General features: G+C 36.5%; 1 protein-coding gene across 1 annotated transcript in view; it reads right to left on the bottom strand.

The window, feature by feature from the left end:
• The window catches only part of GPC6 (glypican 6), a 1283983-nt gene that overhangs the window by 108947 nt on the left and 1153777 nt on the right, over nucleotides 1-21259 (bottom strand). Inside the window, exon 5 of the mRNA XM_044670573.1 lies at nucleotides 17886-18016. Within this exon, the coding sequence (XP_044526508.1) occupies nucleotides 17886-18016 (131 nt within the window). The remainder of the gene's footprint in view (nucleotides 1-17885; nucleotides 18017-21259) is intronic.

The raw sequence follows: 21259 nt of genomic DNA on the forward strand, positions 1-21259 counted from the left end.
ACAGACCAATCTCCCTAATGAACATAGATGCAAAAATCTTAAATAGAAGACTAGCAAAGAGACTCCAGCAAGTAATTAAGAAAATCATTCACCACGATCAAGTGGGATTTATACCAGGAATGCAAGGTTGGTTCAACATTAGGAAAACCATCCACATAATTGACCATATCAACAGTCTAACAAACAAAAATCACATGATCATCTCAATAGATGCTGAAAAAGCCTTTGACAAAATACAGCATCCATTCCTATTGAAAACACTGAAAAGTATAGGAATAGAAGGACCTTTCCTAAAAATAATAAACAGTATATACCTAAAACCATCAACAAACATCATATGCAATGGAGATAAATTATAAGCCTTCCCAATAAGATCAGGAGTAAAACAAGGATGCCCATTATCACCTCTATTATTCAACATAGTACTAGAAACACTAGCAGTTGCAATTAGAGAAGAAAAAGAAATTGAAGATATCAAAATAGGCAAGGAGGAGACTAAGCTATCACTCTTTGCAGATGATATGGTGGTCTACTTAAAAAATGCTAGAGAATCAACTAAGAACCTTGTAGAAATAATCAACTTTAGCAAAGTTGCAGGATACAAAATAAATGCACATAAATCATCAGCATTTCTATACATTTCCAACACACTAGAGCAGCAAGAAGTAGAAAGAGAAACACCATTTAAAATCACCCTAGACAATATAAAATACTTGGGAATCTATCTACCAAAACAAACACAGCTATTATATGTAAACAACTACAAAACACTTTCCAATCAAATAAAACTGGATCTAAACAGTTGGAAAGCCATTGATTGCTCATGGGTAGGACGAGCTAACATAATAAAAATGACAATTCTACCCAAATTAATTTACCTATTTAGCGCCATACCTATCAAGCTACCAAAAAACTTCTTTACTGAATTAGAAAAAACTATAACAAATTTCATTTGGAATAACAAAAGATCAAGAATATCAAGGGAAATAATGAAAAAAAATGTGAAGGAAGGGGGCCTAGCAGTACCAGATATTAAACTATACTATAAAGCAGCAGTCATCAAAACAATATGGTACTGGCTAAGAGATAGAGAGGAGGATCAGTGGAATAGACTTGGTGTAAATGACATCAGCAAGACAGTGTATGATAAACCCAAAGAGCCCAACTTTTGGGACATGAATCCACCATTTGACAAAAACTGCTGGGAAATTTGGAAAACAATATGGGAGAGATTAGGTCTAGATCAACATCTCACATCCTACACCAAGATAAATTCAGAATGGGTGAATGACTTGAATATAAAGAGGGAAACTATAAATAAGTTAAGTGAACACAGAATAGTATACTTGTCAGATCTGTGGGAAAGGAAAGACTTTAAAACCAAGGAAGAGTTAGAGAAAATTACAAAATGTAAATTAAATGGTTTTGATTATATTAAACTAAAAAGCTTTTGTACAAAGAAAAACAATGTAGTCAAAATCAGAAGGGAAACAACAAATTGGGAAAAAATCTTTACAACGAAAAACTCTGACAGGGGTCTAATTACTCAAATATACAAGGAGTTAAAGCAATTGTATAAAAAATCAAGCCATTCCCCAATTGATAAAAGGGCAGGAGACATGAATAGGCAATTTTCAGGTAAAGAAATCAAAAGTATCAATAAGCACATGAGAAAGTGTTCCAAATCTCTAATAATTAGAGAAATGCAAATCAAAACAACTCTGAGGTATCACCTCACACCTAGCAGATTGGCTAAAATGAAAGAAGGGGAAAGTAATGAATGTTGGAGGGGATGTGGCAAAATTTGGACATTTATGCATTGCTGGTGGAGTTATGAACTGATCCAACCATTCTGGCTGGCAATTTGGAATCATGCTCAAAGGGCTATGAAAGAATGCCTGCTCTTTGATCCAGCCATACCATTGTTGGGTTTGTACCCCAAAGAGATCATAGATAAACAGACTTGTATGAAAATATTTATAGCTGCGCTTTTTGTGGTGGCAACAAACTGGAAAAGGAGGGTATGTCCTTCAATTGGGGAATGGCTGAACAAACTGTGGTATATGCGGGTGATGGAATACTATTATGTTAAAAGGAATAATAAACTGGAGGAGTTCCAGGCGAACTGGAGAGACCTTCAGGAAGTGATGCAGAGTGAAAGGAGCAGAGCCAGAAGAACATTGTACACAGAGACTGATATACTATGGTAAAATCAAATGTAAGGGGCTTCTGTACCAGCAACAATGCAATGACCCAGGACAGCTCTGAGGGATTTATGGTAAAGATGCTACCCACATTCAGAGGAAGAACTGCAGGAGAGGAAACATATAAGAAAGGAACTGCTTGAACGTATGGGTCGGGGTGGACATGATTGGGGATGTGGACTCGAAACTACCACACCAATGCAACCACCAACAATTTGGAAATAGGTCTTGATCACAAGGACACATGACAAAACTAGTGGAAATGTGCGTCAGCCATGGGTGGGGGGAGAGGGGGGGGTGAAGGGGAAAGTAGAAGCATGAATCATGTAACCATGTTAAAAATGATTACTAATAAATGTTTAAATTTTAAAAAAATGGATTCAAAACTGCCTACTACCTATTTTCCCTTAAAAAAGGAAGTTGAAAGGAGTAATAAGGCCATTTAGAAAAGTGCTTGGATCTTCTATTGAAGAACAGTAGGACCAGAGTACAAGAGAATTATGATACTTGTCACCTAACCTGCCTCACAAGGCTTGTGGATTTCAGAAAGAGATCTATCTCACCAGTCCTCTATCACATGGGGATTACCAAGATAATGTCTATAAAATGTGTTGCCATTCTGAGATTAAAGGAGCTGCCATTAAAGTAGAAACTGCTAAGCGAGAATTTTATAGTTTTAGAAGGTGGGTGGTGAGAGGGCTCTTAATACAGGTACTCTGTCTTCCAGTTTCTAATTACAATTCTTTTTTTCCCCTTTCCCTCCAGAACTATTACAATATTCTTTACACATTTTGCTTACAATAAACTCAGTCTTTTTTTTAAAAACTGAAACATACAAAGCTTTTCCTTACCTCATGTCCTTTTGTTTTCTTTATCTTTTTAATTGTCTTCCTAGCCTGATTAGTTACACTCTCATAGAAGTCATTACTGGCATCTTGAGCATTCTGGACTACAGATAAATCCTCTTTTTTGCCCTGAATGGTTCTTTTTTATCTTATCATTTTCTACTCAGAGGGTTCTTATTCTGGTGGGAAAGATGATGCTATCACCACTACATCATTTAAGAAGCAAAAAATTGAATTCTGATCTTTTATCTTAAACTGAGGAGACTTTTTAATTTTGTCTAGTCTTCATGCCAAAGTTAAAGCTCTGGATGTCAACTGCCTTCTTTTTTTTATTTATCAGGTGTTTAAGTGGTCTCTCACAAGGTTACTGAATTAACTATTTTTCAGATAGCTCAACAACTATCCTCCTCAGGATTCCATTACAATTTTCCTTGAGGTTCTCCTCCTATGGAATCTGTAACCCATCAATCAATCAGTCAATTGATATTTAAACACCTACTACGTGGCAGTTGCTCTATTAGGAAACTAGGGATTAAAAACAATCAGTCTCTGCTATTAAGGAGTTTCTAGACTATCAGGGAGAAAACATTTACACATATAAGTATGAATATAATATATAAAAATAAAGTACATGGTAATTTTGGGAGGGGAAGGCACTAAGTGTATCTTACTGAAATAAATTCATTTAAAATATAATTTTATTGATATCTCTTGTTTGGTACAAACCTTAAATTGCTCTCAGTATTTGCCCTCCCTCTTTTCTAAAAGACATTTCACAAAGAATTTTAAAAAATAAAATAAAGAAAATAACAAAATCAAACCAAATATTGAAAAAGTCTGAAAACATATGCAAATATTCCATACCTATGGACCTCTCATTGCTTTAAAGGAGTGGAGGGAAGGAGAGGGTGAGAAGGAGATATCTTTCCATAAGTCTTTCAGCCTATGATTGTTTTTTGTAATTCTTCAACATTGACTTTCAATTGTTTTGAAACTCGTTCTCTGCATTTGCATTGTGGTTTTGTGTATATCTTTTTTTTTTTGGCTTGGTTTTCTTAACATGCATCAATCCATAGAGATCTTTCTTTTTGTTGTTTTCCATAAACCAGTAATATTCCAGTATATCAGGTGCCACAGTTTGTTTAACCATTCCCCAGTGATAAATATCAACTTTTTTCCAGTTCTTTGGTCCCACAAAAAGTGTTGATATCAGTATTTTGGTGGAAAAGGGCACTTTCTTCTTCTCGCTGACTTCCTAAGCATATTTTGCTCAATAGTAGAATCTCTGGGTCAAAAGTATTTACATAATTCCATATTGTTTTCTGGAATAGTTGTACACATTCAATCAAATAAGTTTTATATATCTTTGCAGCACTGCTTCACTTTCTTCATCTTTATATCCACCATTTCTGAGCTAAACTGGACCTCTCACTCTCCTCTCTGTTCTGCCATCCTAAAGGTTTGTCCTCTTGTTTTTTGGCTATGTGTGTGTCTATGTGCTCATGCTGTGTCCCCATAATTGGAATAAATTCATACCCCCATCTCTACCTTTTTAAAAAAATCCTTACCTTCTGTTTCATCCATTCTAAGGCAGAAGAGGGGTAAGGACTAGGCATCTGGGGTCAAATGACTTTCCCATGATCACACAGGTAAGAAGTATCTGAGGCCAGATTTGATCTGGACTCTAAGCCCGATGCTCTATCCATTGTGCTACCTAGCTGTCCCTTTCAGCTTTACCTGTTGAAATTCCTCTTGGTTTTAAAGGTTTGGCTCAGGTACCGCTTTCTCCATTAAGCTGCCCAGTTGAAATGGAAGCTTCTTGAGAGTAGAGATCATTTCATCCTCTGTATTTGTGACCCTGGTTTGCCTGAGGGTGCCTTGAATGTTGTTGTTGAGTCATTTTACACATGTCTGACTCTTTGTGACCCCATTTGGAGTTCATGTGGCAAAGATACTGGAGTGCTTTGTCATTTCATTTTACAGATGAGGAAACTGAGATAAACAAAGTTAAGTGTCTTGTCCAGGTTCCCACAATAAGTATCTGAGGTCAGATTTGAACTCAGGAAGATCCCTTACTCCAGGCTCATCACTCTGTCCCCTGTGCCACTTAGTGATCCATATGAGTCCATAGCTGCCTCGTATGTGGGATGCATTTAATAAGTGTTTCCTGATTGATCTCTGCATTTGAAAGTGATCTCTTCTAATTTCTCACAGTCCTTTGCCTGAACCTTTTTCCTTTCACTCTGCACAGTCTGACTTGTAGGACAATTTGCATATGTGTGTTTTATCTTTTCAAATTTGATTTCAGATTCTTTCCAGGCATAGTCTGGGTCTTGCATGTCTGTGTATCCTTAGCACCCGACACATGCCTTGCATAGAATATACACTCATACTGATTTTAATTCAAAGTCCCAAAGTAAAGCCTGTGATGAGATCACTCTATAAACTATTGGCGTATCATTTTGACTAAAGATGGACAGATGTTAACATTTGTGAGAGGCTCCATTGTGGAGGGAAAAGAGTAATAAACTAGGAACTCAGAGACAAGTTTTGTTTTCTTCTAATTACCAGCCATGTGGCCTTAAGCATGTCACTATTTTTGGCCCTTATGCTCATCATCTTTAAAATAGGTAAGCTACTGTCCTGCTCACCTTACAGGGCTGATGTCAGGAAAACAACACCAACAATAACTGAGGTTTATTATAACGCTCACCAAAACCTACATAAGTACAATGTAAGAAAATGAATGAGGGGGCAGCTGGGTAGCTCAGTGGAGTGAGAGTCAGGCCTAGAGACGGGAGGTCCTAGATTCAAACCCGGCCTCAGCCACTTCCCAGCTGTGTGACCCTGGGCAAGTCACTTGACCTCCATTGCCCACCCTTACCAATCTTCCACCTATGAGACAATACACCGAAGTACAAGGATTTAAAAAAAAAAAAGAAAATGAATGACATGCAGATGAACTTGAGAAAAACTGCAAACCATTATATGCACATAAAGTATTGTTAATATATTGATTGAATTAACTAATAAGTTAACTTGTTGGAGCTAGGACAACTGAAAGGTTTTTGTTGTTGTCGTTGTTGTTAAAACAGTAGAATTGGTTAGGACTATAACTAAAACATCAGGACTTTAAAAATCCCTCTAATAAATTTCCTAAATCTGCTCATCTCACCTAACTCAAGCAAAGCCAAGCAAACAATTTTTTAGAACAATAATCAGGGCAGGAATTATGTTCCCTTTACGATCAAATTTCCCTGGCTTCAAGAACTGTTCAGCATAAGTTATACATGCCAAAGACTGGCAGATAGAGTGGCTTGTTGTTGTTCAGTTGTATCCAACTCTTTTTGACCTCATTTAGGGTTTTCTTAGCAAAGATACTGTACAGATTTGCCATTTCCTTCTCCAGCTCATTTTTTACACATGGAGAAAATGAGTCAAACAAGGTTCTGAGGCTAGATTTGAACTCTCATCTTCCTGACTCCAGGGCTGTTGCACCTAACTGCCTAAGCTTTGGAATCAAAGGATTTGATTTGATCCGAGGATCTCCAGTAGTTCCAAATCTTGACTTCTACTTGTATGACTTTGGGCGAGTCACTTATTTTCTCTAGGTCTGAAAAGGAGGGGGTTGAACTATATGACCTCTAAGATTTTCTCCAGTTCAAAAAATGATCTTAAACTGAAATCTTACAATTCTGTTCTCCAGTTGTATGACTGATGAGATAAAAATTGTGAATTATTTGTCCCCAAAGAGGCAAACTTAGGCTAGGCAAACATAAAAGCCTCTCTATGCTCACCAATGAAAGGTCCTGAGGACTTCCTATTAGTTTCATTTTGCAAAGACTCTAATAGTACAATATATGGTATATAATATATGGTATGTAGTAGAGTCAATAGTATAATGGTATAACATATAGTATGAGATAGCTAGGTAGCATAGTGAATAGAGATTCGGACATGGGTACAAATCTCTCCTCAGACACTTAATAACTGCATAACCCTGGGGAAGTCATAGTTCACCTAGTTTAGGAAATGAGCAGGTCAACATTCTCACGCTGATCAATATTATTATTGAGCCTGTGAGTGGCCAATATCCCACCAGCCTGGGCAAGATAGAGAAACCCAGTGTCAAAAAAAAAAGTGACACTCTCAAGATTCAACATTCCCCCATTAAAATATTTCTCTTCCAGTCTGAGAATCAATACTGTGTATTTTTTTCAAGACAGAAGAGTGGTAAGAGCTAAGTGAAGGTGGTTAAGTGACTTTCCCAGGGCCACACAGCTAGGAAATATCTGAGGTGATATTTGAAGCCAGGACCTCCCATCTCTAGATCTGGCTTTCAGTTCACTGAGCCACCCAGCTAACCCTTCAAGATTCATTTTTTTAAATGTCTCAGGTTCACCCCAGTAATCAGCTATTATATCTTAAGGGAAAAAAATTTCTGGGTACAGGACTGAGGCATTTTAAAAGGATCATATGTTCTTAGTTTGTATCAGCCTTTTTATGTTAGCTCCATCTTGTTCATAGTAGGCATTTCTAGTTATTTGAATTGGCAATTTTCCAAAAGGTTTGGTCTTGGGAAAGTGATTTCAGAATTTCATCCTTTGGTCCCAGGGAATGGCCTCCCTGCCCCATTCCCTCTCTTCCCATAATGAAATGGATGGGGAGATCTCTGATTCATGCTTTTGTTTCCTTAAGGTTTCATTACAATGGCTTCTTGGCTGAGTTTCCTGGCAAAGTCATTTGAAGGCCCCAGTGAGTTCAAAATTCTGCTGAGAGAATTCTGACCTAAACTAAATATAGTCAAGTCATCAATTTTTGTTTTGGCTGCTCTTCATTGACTTTAATTCTAGAAAGCCAGCTACTGCGTCAGTTTTGAGGTTTCTAAAATTGATGCCTAATGCCTACACAAAACTGGTTCCAGGGCATCTGTAAGATCCTTTGCATATTTCCTGAGTTCTTCACTTCAATAAAAATAGATTTTTTCCATTTCCTGGAGAAAATAATTCTTCCTTGAAGGTTTTTGCATTCCTCAGGCAGCAGAGAGCCTTGATGTTTTCTCTCAAGTGGTGGGCAGAGAACATTTACATTTAACTACATCAGGCTTAATTTGGGGATTGTAGAGAAAATACACCTTGACTTTGAAGCTAATTAAAACATACTTTCACATGATCTTTGATTAGCAGATTTTTCAACAATGAAATGGATGTATAACTTTCTAAATGCCAAAGTGGATTAGAGGATTACAGATTTGAAGGGGGAAAGTCAAGTAATTTGCCCAGGTCAGGGAGTCAATAAATATTTATCAGTCACCTACTAAATGCTAGGCACAGTGCTAAGTGCTGAGAACAGCAAGAAATGTAAGACAGTTTTTGCCCTCAAGGAGCTCACAATCTAACAAAAGAAGACAACACATAAAAGAAATGGAAAGGAGTTGGGGTAGAGGGAGGGTATGTGGCGTAAAGGCATGATGAAGTTCTTTATCCTGGTAGGAAGTTAGTAGGTATATGTGCCAGGATCTTCTCTTTAAATAGAGGATCTGGGAAGAGCTCTCTGATATTCATCTGGTGATCAGTAACACTGGTGGGGTTTGAACTCAGGCCCTTCGACTCTAAACTTCCCTTGGACTTCCATTATATTTTGATTAATAAGTACAGGTTGATTGACCACACCACAGTGGGAAGCCACACAGATCCATGGTGCTAGGCTCCTTGCATTTCTATGAACCTTTAATTAAAAATACATGAAAAAATCTACCAAAGAGGTGCTCTGAAGATCCCTTTCTCTATGCAAAAATTTTAAAACATTCCCTTCTACCTACCTTCAGAGGGTATGGAGAGGAAAACTGATGTAGAAGAATGAATACCAAGTATTTAGAATCACAGAACTTGGATAAATGCTTACTGTATGAACCAAATGAATGGATGGATTTAAATCCCAGCTTTGTTTTCTGGGTGATGTTGAGAAAGATTCACATCTCTGGGTCTCATTTTTCTCATCCATAAAGTAAAATAGGATAATTGGTCTAGATTAGTAGTTCCCAAACTTTTTTGGCCTACCGCCCCCTTTCCAGAAAAAATATTACTTAGCCCCCTGGAAATTAATTTTTTAAAAATTTTAATAGCAATTAATAGGAAAGATAAATGCACCTGTGGCCATCACTGCCCCCCTGGATCACTGCAGCACCCACCAGGGGGTGGTGGTGCCCACTTTGGGAATCACTGGTCTAGATGATGTCTAAGATCCTTAGCACCTCTAAATTCTCTGCAAAGCACTGGGAATGGAGAAATGATGTGAAAAATATTTTGGAAAGAAAAGGATCATAAAAAAATCAACAGTCAGGATAATTTTCTGGCTGTGATAATCATATGAAGTTTTTCTTCCACATGATGGGAGACAGTAGACACAGAGATATAGTATATTATCTGAGTTTAAATTGGAACAAATGCCCCTTATGAGAAGAAGAATAATTGGGTAATGGAATATAATATTAGCACTATGTCTAGCTCTTAGTAGAGGATGGATAAATATTTATTGACTGACTGAACTAAGCAAATTACTTAACCTGTTATTGTATATAATTATATATATATATATAAATCATAATGTATATATAAAGATTTGTATAAATAATTATATATATATTAAAAGGGGCTATAACCTTTTAAAACATATATCTATGCATAGGTATATGTTTTAAAGGGTTTACTTTTTGTTTTTTCCTTTTTCCAATTGGGGGAAGTTGGAAGAGAGAGAGAAAATAAGTGCTTATTCATAGAAAAAATAATTTAAAAATTGAAAATAATTTTTAGTTTTTTTGTCAGCTTAGTTCTTTTACTTCCTTTAAACTATGAAAAGTCTTTTCTGACTCCCTCCCAGCTACTACCATTCACCTTGCAAATTTCCTTGCATTAATTTTCTATCTGTGTAGAATATATATGGTTATGTACATGTTCTCTCCAAGACAGAATGTAAGCTTCTTGTGATACCTTGCTTTATATTTCACTGAAAAATTGCAGTCATTCACCAAGAGCTCCCTTTTTCTTTTCCTCCTCACATCACATCACTCAGATGCCTTCTGCAACTATAAAAACCTCCACCCCTGTGTCACATGAAGAGATTGCTTTCTCCTTGTCCAGCCAAACACGTTCACAGGCACAAGTGATCCTGTTACATTCTCCTTAAGAAATACTCATTGATTGACTTTTGACTTTGTATCTGACACTTAGCACAATGTCTGATGGGTAGTAGTGTCCAAATAAATGTTTCTTGAATGGATGATAGATTCCAGAGTTTGGAAAGATGATTCCTTCTGGTAGAAGGCATGATCTTTGAAGAATCATGAGCTCAGAGTAGACTGTGACTCACGATGATTATCTTGAATACTTGATTTCATGCTTAATTTCTGCTTTGGAAAGACCTAAATGAATATAAAATTCTCATTCTTCACCCTAAATATAAAACTCATTTGAGTGATGAGCTCCAAAGTAAGCCATTAGGAAAAGTCCTTTAAAGATGGAGATTTTTAATTTGGTTCATTTCATCTATAGTTATTAAAAAATCTAATAGATACTGGAGATGAAGAGACAAAGATGAAGAAGTCCCTGACCCTGGAAAGCTTATATTCTACTGGAGGATACAAAGTATAAAACAAAGAAGTACATACAAGATAATTTGAGGAAAGAAGAACACTAATATTGAGGAAAAGAAAAAGAGAACAGGAAAGGTTTCATGGAGCATCTCAGCTGACCCTTGAAGGAAGCTAGGGATGCAAAATGGCAAAAGGTGAGAAGAGAGTGCATTCTAGTCATGGGAGGTCAGGGATAGCCTGTGCACAGAACAAGAGATGGAATGTCATGTCCAGGGAACCAGCTTGTAAATTATTTTGGCTGAATCAGAGGGAAAAAAGTCCAGAAAAGTAGGATAAGAATAGATTGCACAGGGTTTTAAATTCTAAACTGAGAAATTTATATTTTTGCCTAGGGTCAATAGGAACCACTGAAAATTACATGTTATCTAAGGAAGATTATTTTGGCATCTAGTTGAAGGATAGATTAGAGAAAGGAGATGGGAATCAAGGAGATCACTTAGGAAGCTACTGCAATATTAGGGGAAGGGATGAAGCCTGGAACTGGGCTTTGTCATTAAAAGAAAAAAAATTGATCCCTGCTTTCTTAAATATGGAAGTTAGATAAAAACTTGAACAGTTTGGATGCATTTTCAGAAATATGTTTCTTTATTCTTCTGTTTGCCTTTTTATAAAAAAAGCTATTATATTATCCTGGAGTCTAGGATTTGAAAACTTGGCATCTAGGTTTTGTGTGATTTTATACTAGAAGGGAATAGAAGGAGTCCTTTCACACGTTAACAAACACAGGAAATGAAATACAGAAAACTCTTGTAAATGTTTGGCCATCTTCCAGTTGTCTGATCAAATGGTGTAAATGACTAGCTGACAGTGAGAATGTGAATTTTTGGATTTGAATGAACCAAAGAAAGAGCTTTCACACTAGAAATGTTTAGAAACTTTCTCTTTTCTTTTAAATTTGCAGGAAAAAATTGAAAGACATCTAGAAAATACATTATGTTGATTTATTTATTTTATAGAAACAAAGTAGGATGAATTGACACATCAGTTTTGGGACCTCCTAGATGCCTGTTTCAATGGAAAAATAATGCAGTCAGAGCATTGCTTGCAGGATTAATATCAATACTCTGCCGTTAATGCATGGAGTACACTATTCCATCTTGGTCACAGATTTTTAAAGGTTATATTAAAAATATCCTGAAATATTGTTTTGGTATCTCATGTACCACAGGGAGTGTCCTCTTTGCTATTTTTTTCTTTACACAATTAATACCAGGTCAGAGGAGAGAGATTAAGTAAGGAAGGCATGTGAGAAACAACCTTGGTGTCTCTTCCAGACTAGATGTTAATCACAAACACAAACGATGTTATATTGGGGAAGATGTAGGACAAGAACACCTGTATAGTGAAATCCCTCCTCTCATGCCAAATTTTTTCTCCCTATGGTTAAGTTGGGCATAGCTCTTAGGAGATGCTACAATTTTGTGCTGTTGAGGTTTTAGTGGGAGTATCTAGGTGGCATAGATAGTGGATAGAGCTCTGGGTGCTAATTTATCTCCCTAAGTTCAAATCTAGCCTTAGAAACTTATTATCTGTGTGACCCTCACTTCAGCCTGTTTGCTTCAGTTTCCTCATCTGTAAAACCAGCTGGAGAAGGAAATGGTGATTCCAATATCTTTGTCAAGAAAACCCCAAGTAGGGCCACAAAAAAATCAGACATGATTAAAAACTAACTGAAACAATAAGGCCTATAGTAATCTGATATCTGGCTAGCCAAAGAATTTGTTAGAGATGAGGTAGAACAAGAAATTAATTGTTGTTTGCAATTATACACATTAGTTTTCAGATAAATTTTAATTTTTTCCCCAGGCTTCTTTTATTCTTTATCACTGTTAATTCCCTTCAACTTCCTCTTTTCCTATTCTCAAGCCATTTCTATAAATCAAAGGGTAAAATCTTTCCACTGAAGAAAAAGTATATCTTGTTTGAAGAACCCAAAAGTTGATCCATGTCAGGAGCTCTTAGTCTTTTATTTTTTATTTTATTTTATTTATTTAATTTCCATTATTTATTTATTTTGACAGTTTGGTGAAATCTAAGGACCCTTTCCTAGAAGACTTTCTAAATGTATAAAATAAAATACTTGACATTACAAAGGGAACCAGTTATATTGAAATAAAGTTCAAAATATTTTATATTAATTATCTACTTGGTTAAGCACCTCTGGTTTAAACGTTGTACCAAGAAATCTGTATTTTTAGAGAAGAAAGACTGCCACATGCTGTTTCTAGAATTTTAGGTCTGAGGCTTTTTGTTTCTACTATAGAATATCTAAGAAATGAAGCTTGAGAACTGTCTGGATAAAATTAAGCACCTGAAAGTCATCACACTTTTCTGTAATAGACTCTTCCCTTGTCTGTAATAAGCATTAATTGAATGGGTAGTTTCAGTTGGAATTTAATACGTCTTTGTCCTTAATTTAGATTATATCTGACAAACCAATCTTTCCCTGGATTAGCCTTGAAATTATTCCTAATATAGTTAAATTATATTTAGGGAGATAAGTTTCATCTCCTTTGATAGGAGAGGAAGGAAGTCATCAACAGGTTTGAAATATCTAGGCTTTAGAAAATCATAAGCTCAGAACTGAGAGTGCTGATTTATTGCTCTTGAAAAGACCTTTAATTCCATCAAGAATCCCAACAAGCCTTCAAAATATTTTGCTTCTCTGACCTGGGTGGGCAACAAAGAACAGAGAATAAAGACAGTAGTTCTTCAACCAAGAAGTTCAATATGAAGACGGAGAAGCTGTGTAGGTGCGGTTGAAATGACTGATTCAGAATAAGAGATGAAGGATTTATGTTTCTTCTCAATAAATTTCCCTCAGTACATTTCAGGCAGTGGTCTATCCACACAGTGTCCTTTACGTAGGTGGCTAAAATCAATTATGAAGTAGATATTTGTAGGATTTATAAAGCACAAGGAAATTTTCAATTAAAAATGGTACAATTAAAGTTAAAATAGAGTCCTTAATTATAGAGTTTGAAGCATTCTCAGATGCCATTTAATCCAACTCCTTCATTTTTAACTGAGACCCTGGGAGAGCAGGTGTTTTGACCATGAGCACGTGGGTATTTAGTTTTAGAACCTAGATTCAGATTTTGGGACTACAACTAGTTCTTTTCCTACTACACCATTCATCATGATAATATTTTTCACATATATACATATATATATGATGCTTTAAGGTTTAAAAGAACCTTTATCAACATCAATTTATCTGATCCTTACAACAACCAAGTGAAGTAGATTCTGCAATGTTTTGGTTTTGTTCTGGACCTGTGATTTCATTTTGTAGGGGACTCCTGAAGAGAAACCTCCTTTTACCAAGGTAGAGTTGTCTTCTTTGCAAACTCACTGTCTTAGGGAGTTGCCTGGGTAATTACAATGATAAGAGATGCCTGGAATCATATGTGTCAGAGGAGGTATTTGAACCCCGACCTTCCAAGCTTCCAGGACTTCTCTTTAACCCCTATTCCATGTTGTCTCTCAAGTATATTTTCTCTTATTTTATAGATAAGGAAGAAAAAGCCCAGAGAGGTTAACTTGACCCAATTCACATAGTATATGGGACAGCAGAAATTAGAATATAAATCTGATTCCAAATCCATTGCTCTGTCCGTGGCATTGTGCTGCCTCAACTTAAGAAATTGCTCTATAATTTGGGGGGGAAAAGTATCTAAGTTCATGTATAAATTCTATAGAGAGAGAAGGAAAACCTTGAACTTCAAATTAATGTCAAGGACATTAGGCATTAGGATGAACTTCAAATACCACAAGTGCCTAGAGGATGTAAAAAAAATATAGGACAGGTAATTATTCCATTTTCACATGTGTCCTTTTGGGTCATTTCGGCTTTATTAAAGAACTTACAAATATGGCTTTACAGGAGAAGAAAAGGGACCTGAACTCAAATGCATAATACTTCTGCTTGTTAACAAATCTGACAACAGGTTCAATAGAAGATGAGGTGAGTATCGGTGGCTAAAATGAGGTCTTTCAATTATCTGGATGTGACCAGTTTCCTTTGAAGTTCTATAGCATTTTATCCTACCTTCCTTATAGGACTTTGATATTCTATGTGGTTTCAGAGTCATTTGTATATGTATTTCCATCTCTTCTATTACACTATAAACTCTATGACAGTAGAAATGGTTTTATCTTCTTTTTATTTTTCTGTGGAGTGCCTAGACCAATTCTTTGGTATATACTGAATGGATGCTCAGTAAATATTTTTGGAATGAATGAATGAATATATCTGTGGATTTCATTTATTCATGAAATCAATAAGGAATCCGTAGTTGATTTAACTGTTCATTCCATTTAATACAGTGGCAACTTGTGTGTGTGTGTGTGTGTGTATGTTTGTATGTGGATTTGTGTTTATTTAATACTGGGAAAGGATCTGAGATCTGAATCTACACAGTTTGGGTAGAACTAGTGGTATGTCTTCGGCCAGCATGTTAGAAAGATGTGAAGGGAAGATAGTAACCTTTTGAAAAGAAATAATGAATATTCTGGAACTATTTGAATACCATCTATGTTTATTCAGTATTGGTGGGGCATTTTAATATACTGTTTTTCCAGAATGAAGTTGAGGAGTTATTTTTTTTGCAACTTCTTCAATAAAATGGTGAATTGTACACTTTCCAGGGAAGTATTAGAATCATAGTTTCCAATGGGAAGTTTCAAATCACACCCTGGAACCAAAGCCACTATAATTTGTAAGCCCTACAATCCCCAGAATGCTTTTATGGTCCCTGTTTATTAAAGAGGTTCTGGCTTTACCTAATGCTTGACTAATAGAAGTTAATGATGCTGTGCTGAAATCTGGGAGTCAGTCCACACCAAATATGTTGAGGATATTTATTGATCTTGAATTAGAATTCCTTTAAACCAAAAGGAAGAAACGAAGAGAGACAGACAAGCCACATTTAGCTACAAAATCAAATTTTGACTTTAGTTAATATGTTGTTTCAAGCTCAAGTCTCAGATAGAGAGCAAATTTAAATATTTCCAAAATAAAAGGAAATTTTCAGCCTCTCCGTAGAATGTTTCTGTGGTTTAAATCAAACAGATATTTTTTCTCAAGCTAGAAAGTTATCTTATCAAATGAATAGAAAGTTCACAAGGAAGACCAGTTACTATATTCAGTTAGAAGGTAAAGCCTCATGTTTATTTTTAAACAAAAATATATTTTGTGATCACATAGGGAGCAAATAAAAAGAAAGACTGTAATTGTAAATTACTGATTTCTGCAGAATATTAAAATATAAAACTCAGGAGCATAGCTCTCAGAACAGAAAAAGTTTGCAGCCTGTTGAATTTTGAATTTTAATTAAAAGTATCCCTTTCAGTTGTAATCTTTTGTGTTTTGCATCTTTTTTTCCGCATCATTTAGCACAGTGCCTGGCATATAGTTAATTGCTTAAAATTATTTTTTCTTGGTTATTTCATTCCTGAACTAAAAGCTAGATAAGAAATAAACATGATAGATCTCAGTATAATAGAAGCAGGATGACCTAACATCCAGTAAGGATGGACAAGTTTTTCTCTGTAAAGCTAGGTAGGAGCTATTTAGGCTGGTGTTATATGTATTTCTTTTAATACACAGCTCTCTATTTTATTCTAGGAGCTGCCAAGAAAATGAATCCTCAGATTCCACCCAGAAAAAAATACTTCTTATGAGAAGTGTTTTCTTCCCATTCCTATGGGAAAATGACACCCTCTCTTCTAGTCCCATTACTTAGAAAAAGATTGCTGGTGTTTTTTTTTAACAGCTCAGAGTAATGAAAAGAATATTGGACTGAGAGTCAGGAGATCATAGGATCAGAGATTTAGAGTTGTGAAACCTTAAAGGTTATCTAGTTCAACTCCTTCCTTTGAGGAAAGAAGATGTCTGGAAGATTAGGGTTATAGTTCCAGCTTTGACACTAAAAAGCTTTGTGAATTTGAGAAAGTCACTTAACTTCTCTTTTTCATCTGTAAAATGAATGAGTTGGGTTGAATAAGGTCCTTTCCAGCTCTGACATTCTATCGTCCTCTTATCCATTTCCACTTTCTCCAGAGGATTCCAGAACTGTTTCAGTTAATCCTTTCTAAGGGAGCTGGAGAAGGATTAGGAAGCTACAGAGTAGAGTGTTCCTTCCATGTCGCCCCTCATCTTCTATCGACTTCCCTTCCATCTCCAGCCAGAGTGACTAAGCCAGGTTAAACTTCAGGTTTAGCCTTAGGACTTGACCTCATTTATAAAACAGACACACATCTTTCCACCTATGTGCTAATGTCTGAAATTCTCTGAACAACGTTAAATGACTTTCATTCCAAATTTAGGGGAAAAGGCTTTAAATGGCACTGCCTATTGGAGATGAAATGTTGGTGTGTGTGGCTATTAGTAAAGATAAATGACTGATAAAGTAACTCATGCCACAGTTTGATAATAGGAATATATAGAAACAGTTTCAGTGGGGCAAAGCAAATTGCAACTAACATGGAAAAAGGGTGTTGAAAGAGGAAGCTGGGGATACTCCACAGGCTTTACAAGTCCCTACTCTTGGCCCAACTTATCTTTAACTGGGTGGAGACAAATAGAAGCTGTACCCTGAGGCTTTTCTATTTCTTCTCTTATTTGGCTGCCAACTGTTGGCACTCCTGCTTCCTATTATATATTCTGAGGTTTGGTTTTGTTTAGTTTAGTTTTATGTGGCTGACTTTGTATAAAGAAGCCTTGTTCCCGCAAGTTCTACTAAATGAGGTACACCTGTAGTCACAACCTGAACCTTAGCAGGGATGTTTAATTATTTACTCTTAACACGAGGCATCTCTGCCTGGATCTCCAAGCTGAAGACATAATTAGAAGTTACTGGAGAGAGAAATAGGGTGAGCATGTGGAGACATTTCTGACACAAAAAACCTCAGTTCTGCCAAAGCTTCTCACAACTGTGAGCCATTAGTCAACACGCTTTGGCTTTCTGAAACTTTTTAGCAGCCAATAATTTTCTTCATGATTGAGTGGTTGTGAACTAAAAGATTGCTACTCGTCTCGATGCCATTTTGTTGGGAGTTTTTAATAATTTTCACTTGGACAGGAAAAACTGACAAAGTAATAACATTTACAATGATTGGCCACCAGATAGCAGCCCTACCAATTTTACTTTGTTTTAAAGTTATGGTACATAAGTGACTGACCTTTGCTGATACTTGCATGCTGTTTTCTTGCATGTTCATGATGGCTTCAGAAATCTTGACGTCAATAGGATCCATTACTGACTCGATGTTGAACGGCCCCTCTAGCCTCTCTGCCACCAAGAGCATGGCATCTGCCACAACAAAAAACAACAGGCTCTTAAGGGATAGGAATATTACCTCCCACTTGAGTAAGGATGTAAAGTTTATAAAGCACCTTTCTCATAGCAGCCCTCTGAGATTGGAAAGTAGGAAAAGCATTATTATTCTTATTTTACAGGCAGGAAAACTGGAGAGACAGAGAGATTGCTACTTGAGGTCAAATAGCTGGTAAGAAACATAATAAGGGCTTGGACTCTGGTCTGCTATTTCTAGAACTCCATCTCCTTCCGCTATGCCAATCTGACTTGTCCTTTAGCTGTGACTCAACAATGTCAAGACAAATGACTGAAAAAAAATAAATAAAGCTCCTCATTCAAATGCTCAGAGGGCAGCTAGGTGGGACAGTATATAGCCTGCTGGATTGGAAGTCAAGGAGACCTGAATTCAAATCAAGTCTCAGTCACTTTTCTTGGACAAATCACTTGGCTACTTTCTGCCTCTGTCTCCTTATCTGTAAAATGAGAAAAAGAATGCCCAACTCCAAGGGTTGATGTCAGGATAAAATATTTGTAAAGTGTTATGAAAATAGTAGTTATTTTTTATTTTTGTTGCCTAGTTTCAGGTGGTCCAATGAACAACAACAACAACCCAATTTTAGTTAAAGCAAATTTAAAAAATAATTCAGTTTGTCAAGTGATGGTTTTAAACACCACTCTTCTGGCTCCCCACTTTGTAAATGTGCCACATGAAACTGATGAATAGAAATGAGAAGCTGTGTAGAGCAGTGGTTGCCAAAAGAGTTTAGATAAACTGGGTTCAAGTCCTGTCCCCGACTCATATTGAATCTTCCATGGCTAAGTTACATCACTTAGCATCCCAGATAGATTTCTGACTGTAGAGAGCAGCAGATTCCTATTGATGGAGTTTCCATACCTGGAGTTCCCTACAGTGTTGAACTAGATCATGGGATCATAAATCAAGAGCTGGAGGGGACATCAGGGATTCCTACTATGGGAAATTAATATTGAATTGTGAAATAATTTTCCTCTTTAACCCTCTCTCTCAAGGAAGGCCTGAAACAGTCTGATTCTAAGCTGAGGTTATACCTAGTTTCTCCCCTGGCTATGAAAATGAGTTGGGATCTTTTGGCTTTGTTCAGTATAAAAGGATTAAGGGCAGGACTCACCAATAGAAAGTTCTACTATTGGCCTAAGCAGACATGTTGAACTCATTTAAAGCATAGTGGTCCAGACATGTGGCAGAATGTGCTAGTGTCTTCCTGGTCCCAGCAAGGACATACCCTTCTTGTGATGAAGTAATAAGGGAGGAGTTTATCAATCAGTGAAATCTTGGGATGTTCAGGGAAGGGATTGAGTGGTGACCTGCACCGAAGGAGTAGAGGATGTTTTTTTTTTTGGATGGTGGAGAAAGTGAGCTGACCAGATTAAGATGTCTTGACCAGTCCGTTAATAAATAAATTTAAAATTAAGAAATACTGCCTTTTGAGAAGATAGAATACTGAACTTGATTCAAGACGACTTGATTGTCCAATTCACATAGCTGGGACCACTTAGCTTTGCGTTCTGGGGCTAGAGAATGGAAAGATGTATAGACTCATGGAGTCATAGCTCAAATCTTAGCATTGAGTTGCACTTTGACCCAGTTGCATCGTCCTACTTGTTTCTTCTATTGTTACCAATCACTCTAACCTATATCCGGTAATTAAATTCCTTCTTTTCTTCTCTAGGTTTCTCTATATTTTATTTCAGTTTCTCTGGGGCTGGATCCCCCTCTTATTCTCATGAGTCCTTTCAGGGACTTTTGTGCAATCTTCAAATCCATCACCACTCTCTTTGGATTCCTAGGTACATTTACATGCTTTCAAGAAAAAGAAATTACCAAATACGCTTTTAAGTTTAATCTTCATTGTTAGCATTGTCTCCATCACTTTTTTAGTATGGAAATCAACAAAACAATAAATCAAGTCCTGATTTTTAGCATTTTCTGATATCTGAAGACTCTGAAAACTGAAGTTTGAAACACAGACTGAAAGTTTAACCCTTGGCTCAAACAAGCAGGTGAGAGCTGATTCATTTAGCACTCGGATTTAGAGACCTCCCTGATGTCTAATTACATTTCTGCCAGATTCTGCTTGCCATATTACCCGAACTCTTATGCTCTGTACCTTTTTTAGGAGACCTACTTCATATCTACCTCTGGACTTCCCTAAAGACAAATGCCTAAATCTCTACCTGTTGCACTTTATGGTCTACTCCACTTATTGGTCCATACCCAAGCACTCCATGATTTTACCTTCCTAAGCACCAACTCTGCTGGGGCATATCTGAATAGCTTCCAGATCTTGGTCTGGCCCATCTGATGTCTTACTCAATGAGTGATGGAAGGGAAACACAAAGAATTTATGGATATAGTGAAAAGAACCCTGATTGTCAGAAAATTTGTTAGCTATATAATTTCTTTGGATAAATCTCTGGACCTCACACTCTTCATTTATCTCATTAGTTGTAAAATGGAAGAGTTGGAATGGATCTCTAAGGTTCTTTATATATCTAATATTCAATGCCTCTTGAAAATGAATGAATGGATGAATGAATTAATGAATGAATGAAAAAAAACATTGTACTAAGAGTCAAGGATACAAATACTAAATCCAGACTGTCCCTGCTAACAGTTTATATTCTAATAGTTTGAGAAAACACATAGGGAAAGGTGGCCAGGGATACTGGTTTAGGTAATCCCAGGGATGTTAAGTGGAAAATTGAATGACATGCTCTTTCCAATTGCATTTATTTGAATAGTTTCAACTCCAGAAAGCCAGTGAGAGGATGGGGAGAGAGAAAAGTAGGTAATTCTTGCAAGCAGACAGGAGTAAATTCTCACAAATGGTGGAAGGTGTGGGCATGGCTGTGACAATCAGAACATCTATCACTGAAAGTTGGTCCATGTTCTATCTTTGACCTATAGACAATAATAGATTGCCAACCCTTTCAACTAGACTCTCAGTCAGTGGAGACGAGAGATTTAGACCCATTAAAATGTTAATGTTCTCCATCACACATCTTAAAATACTGTCCATAGGAGTATTCAGAGGTCTAATTTGGTTTTCATCACATATGGTGTTTTGACATGTATAAGCAAGGTCCATTAATAAACAACTTTCTATAACAGTCCAAGGCACAGAATAGTTTGACATGCAGCAATCTGAGATAAGTGGCCTCTTTGAAAAGATATAGCACAGTCTGGTCTGAGAAGTA

Source organism: Gracilinanus agilis, chromosome 3 (genome assembly GCF_016433145.1).
Source record: "Gracilinanus agilis isolate LMUSP501 chromosome 3, AgileGrace, whole genome shotgun sequence".
Lineage (NCBI taxonomy): Eukaryota > Metazoa > Chordata > Mammalia > Didelphimorphia > Didelphidae > Gracilinanus > Gracilinanus agilis.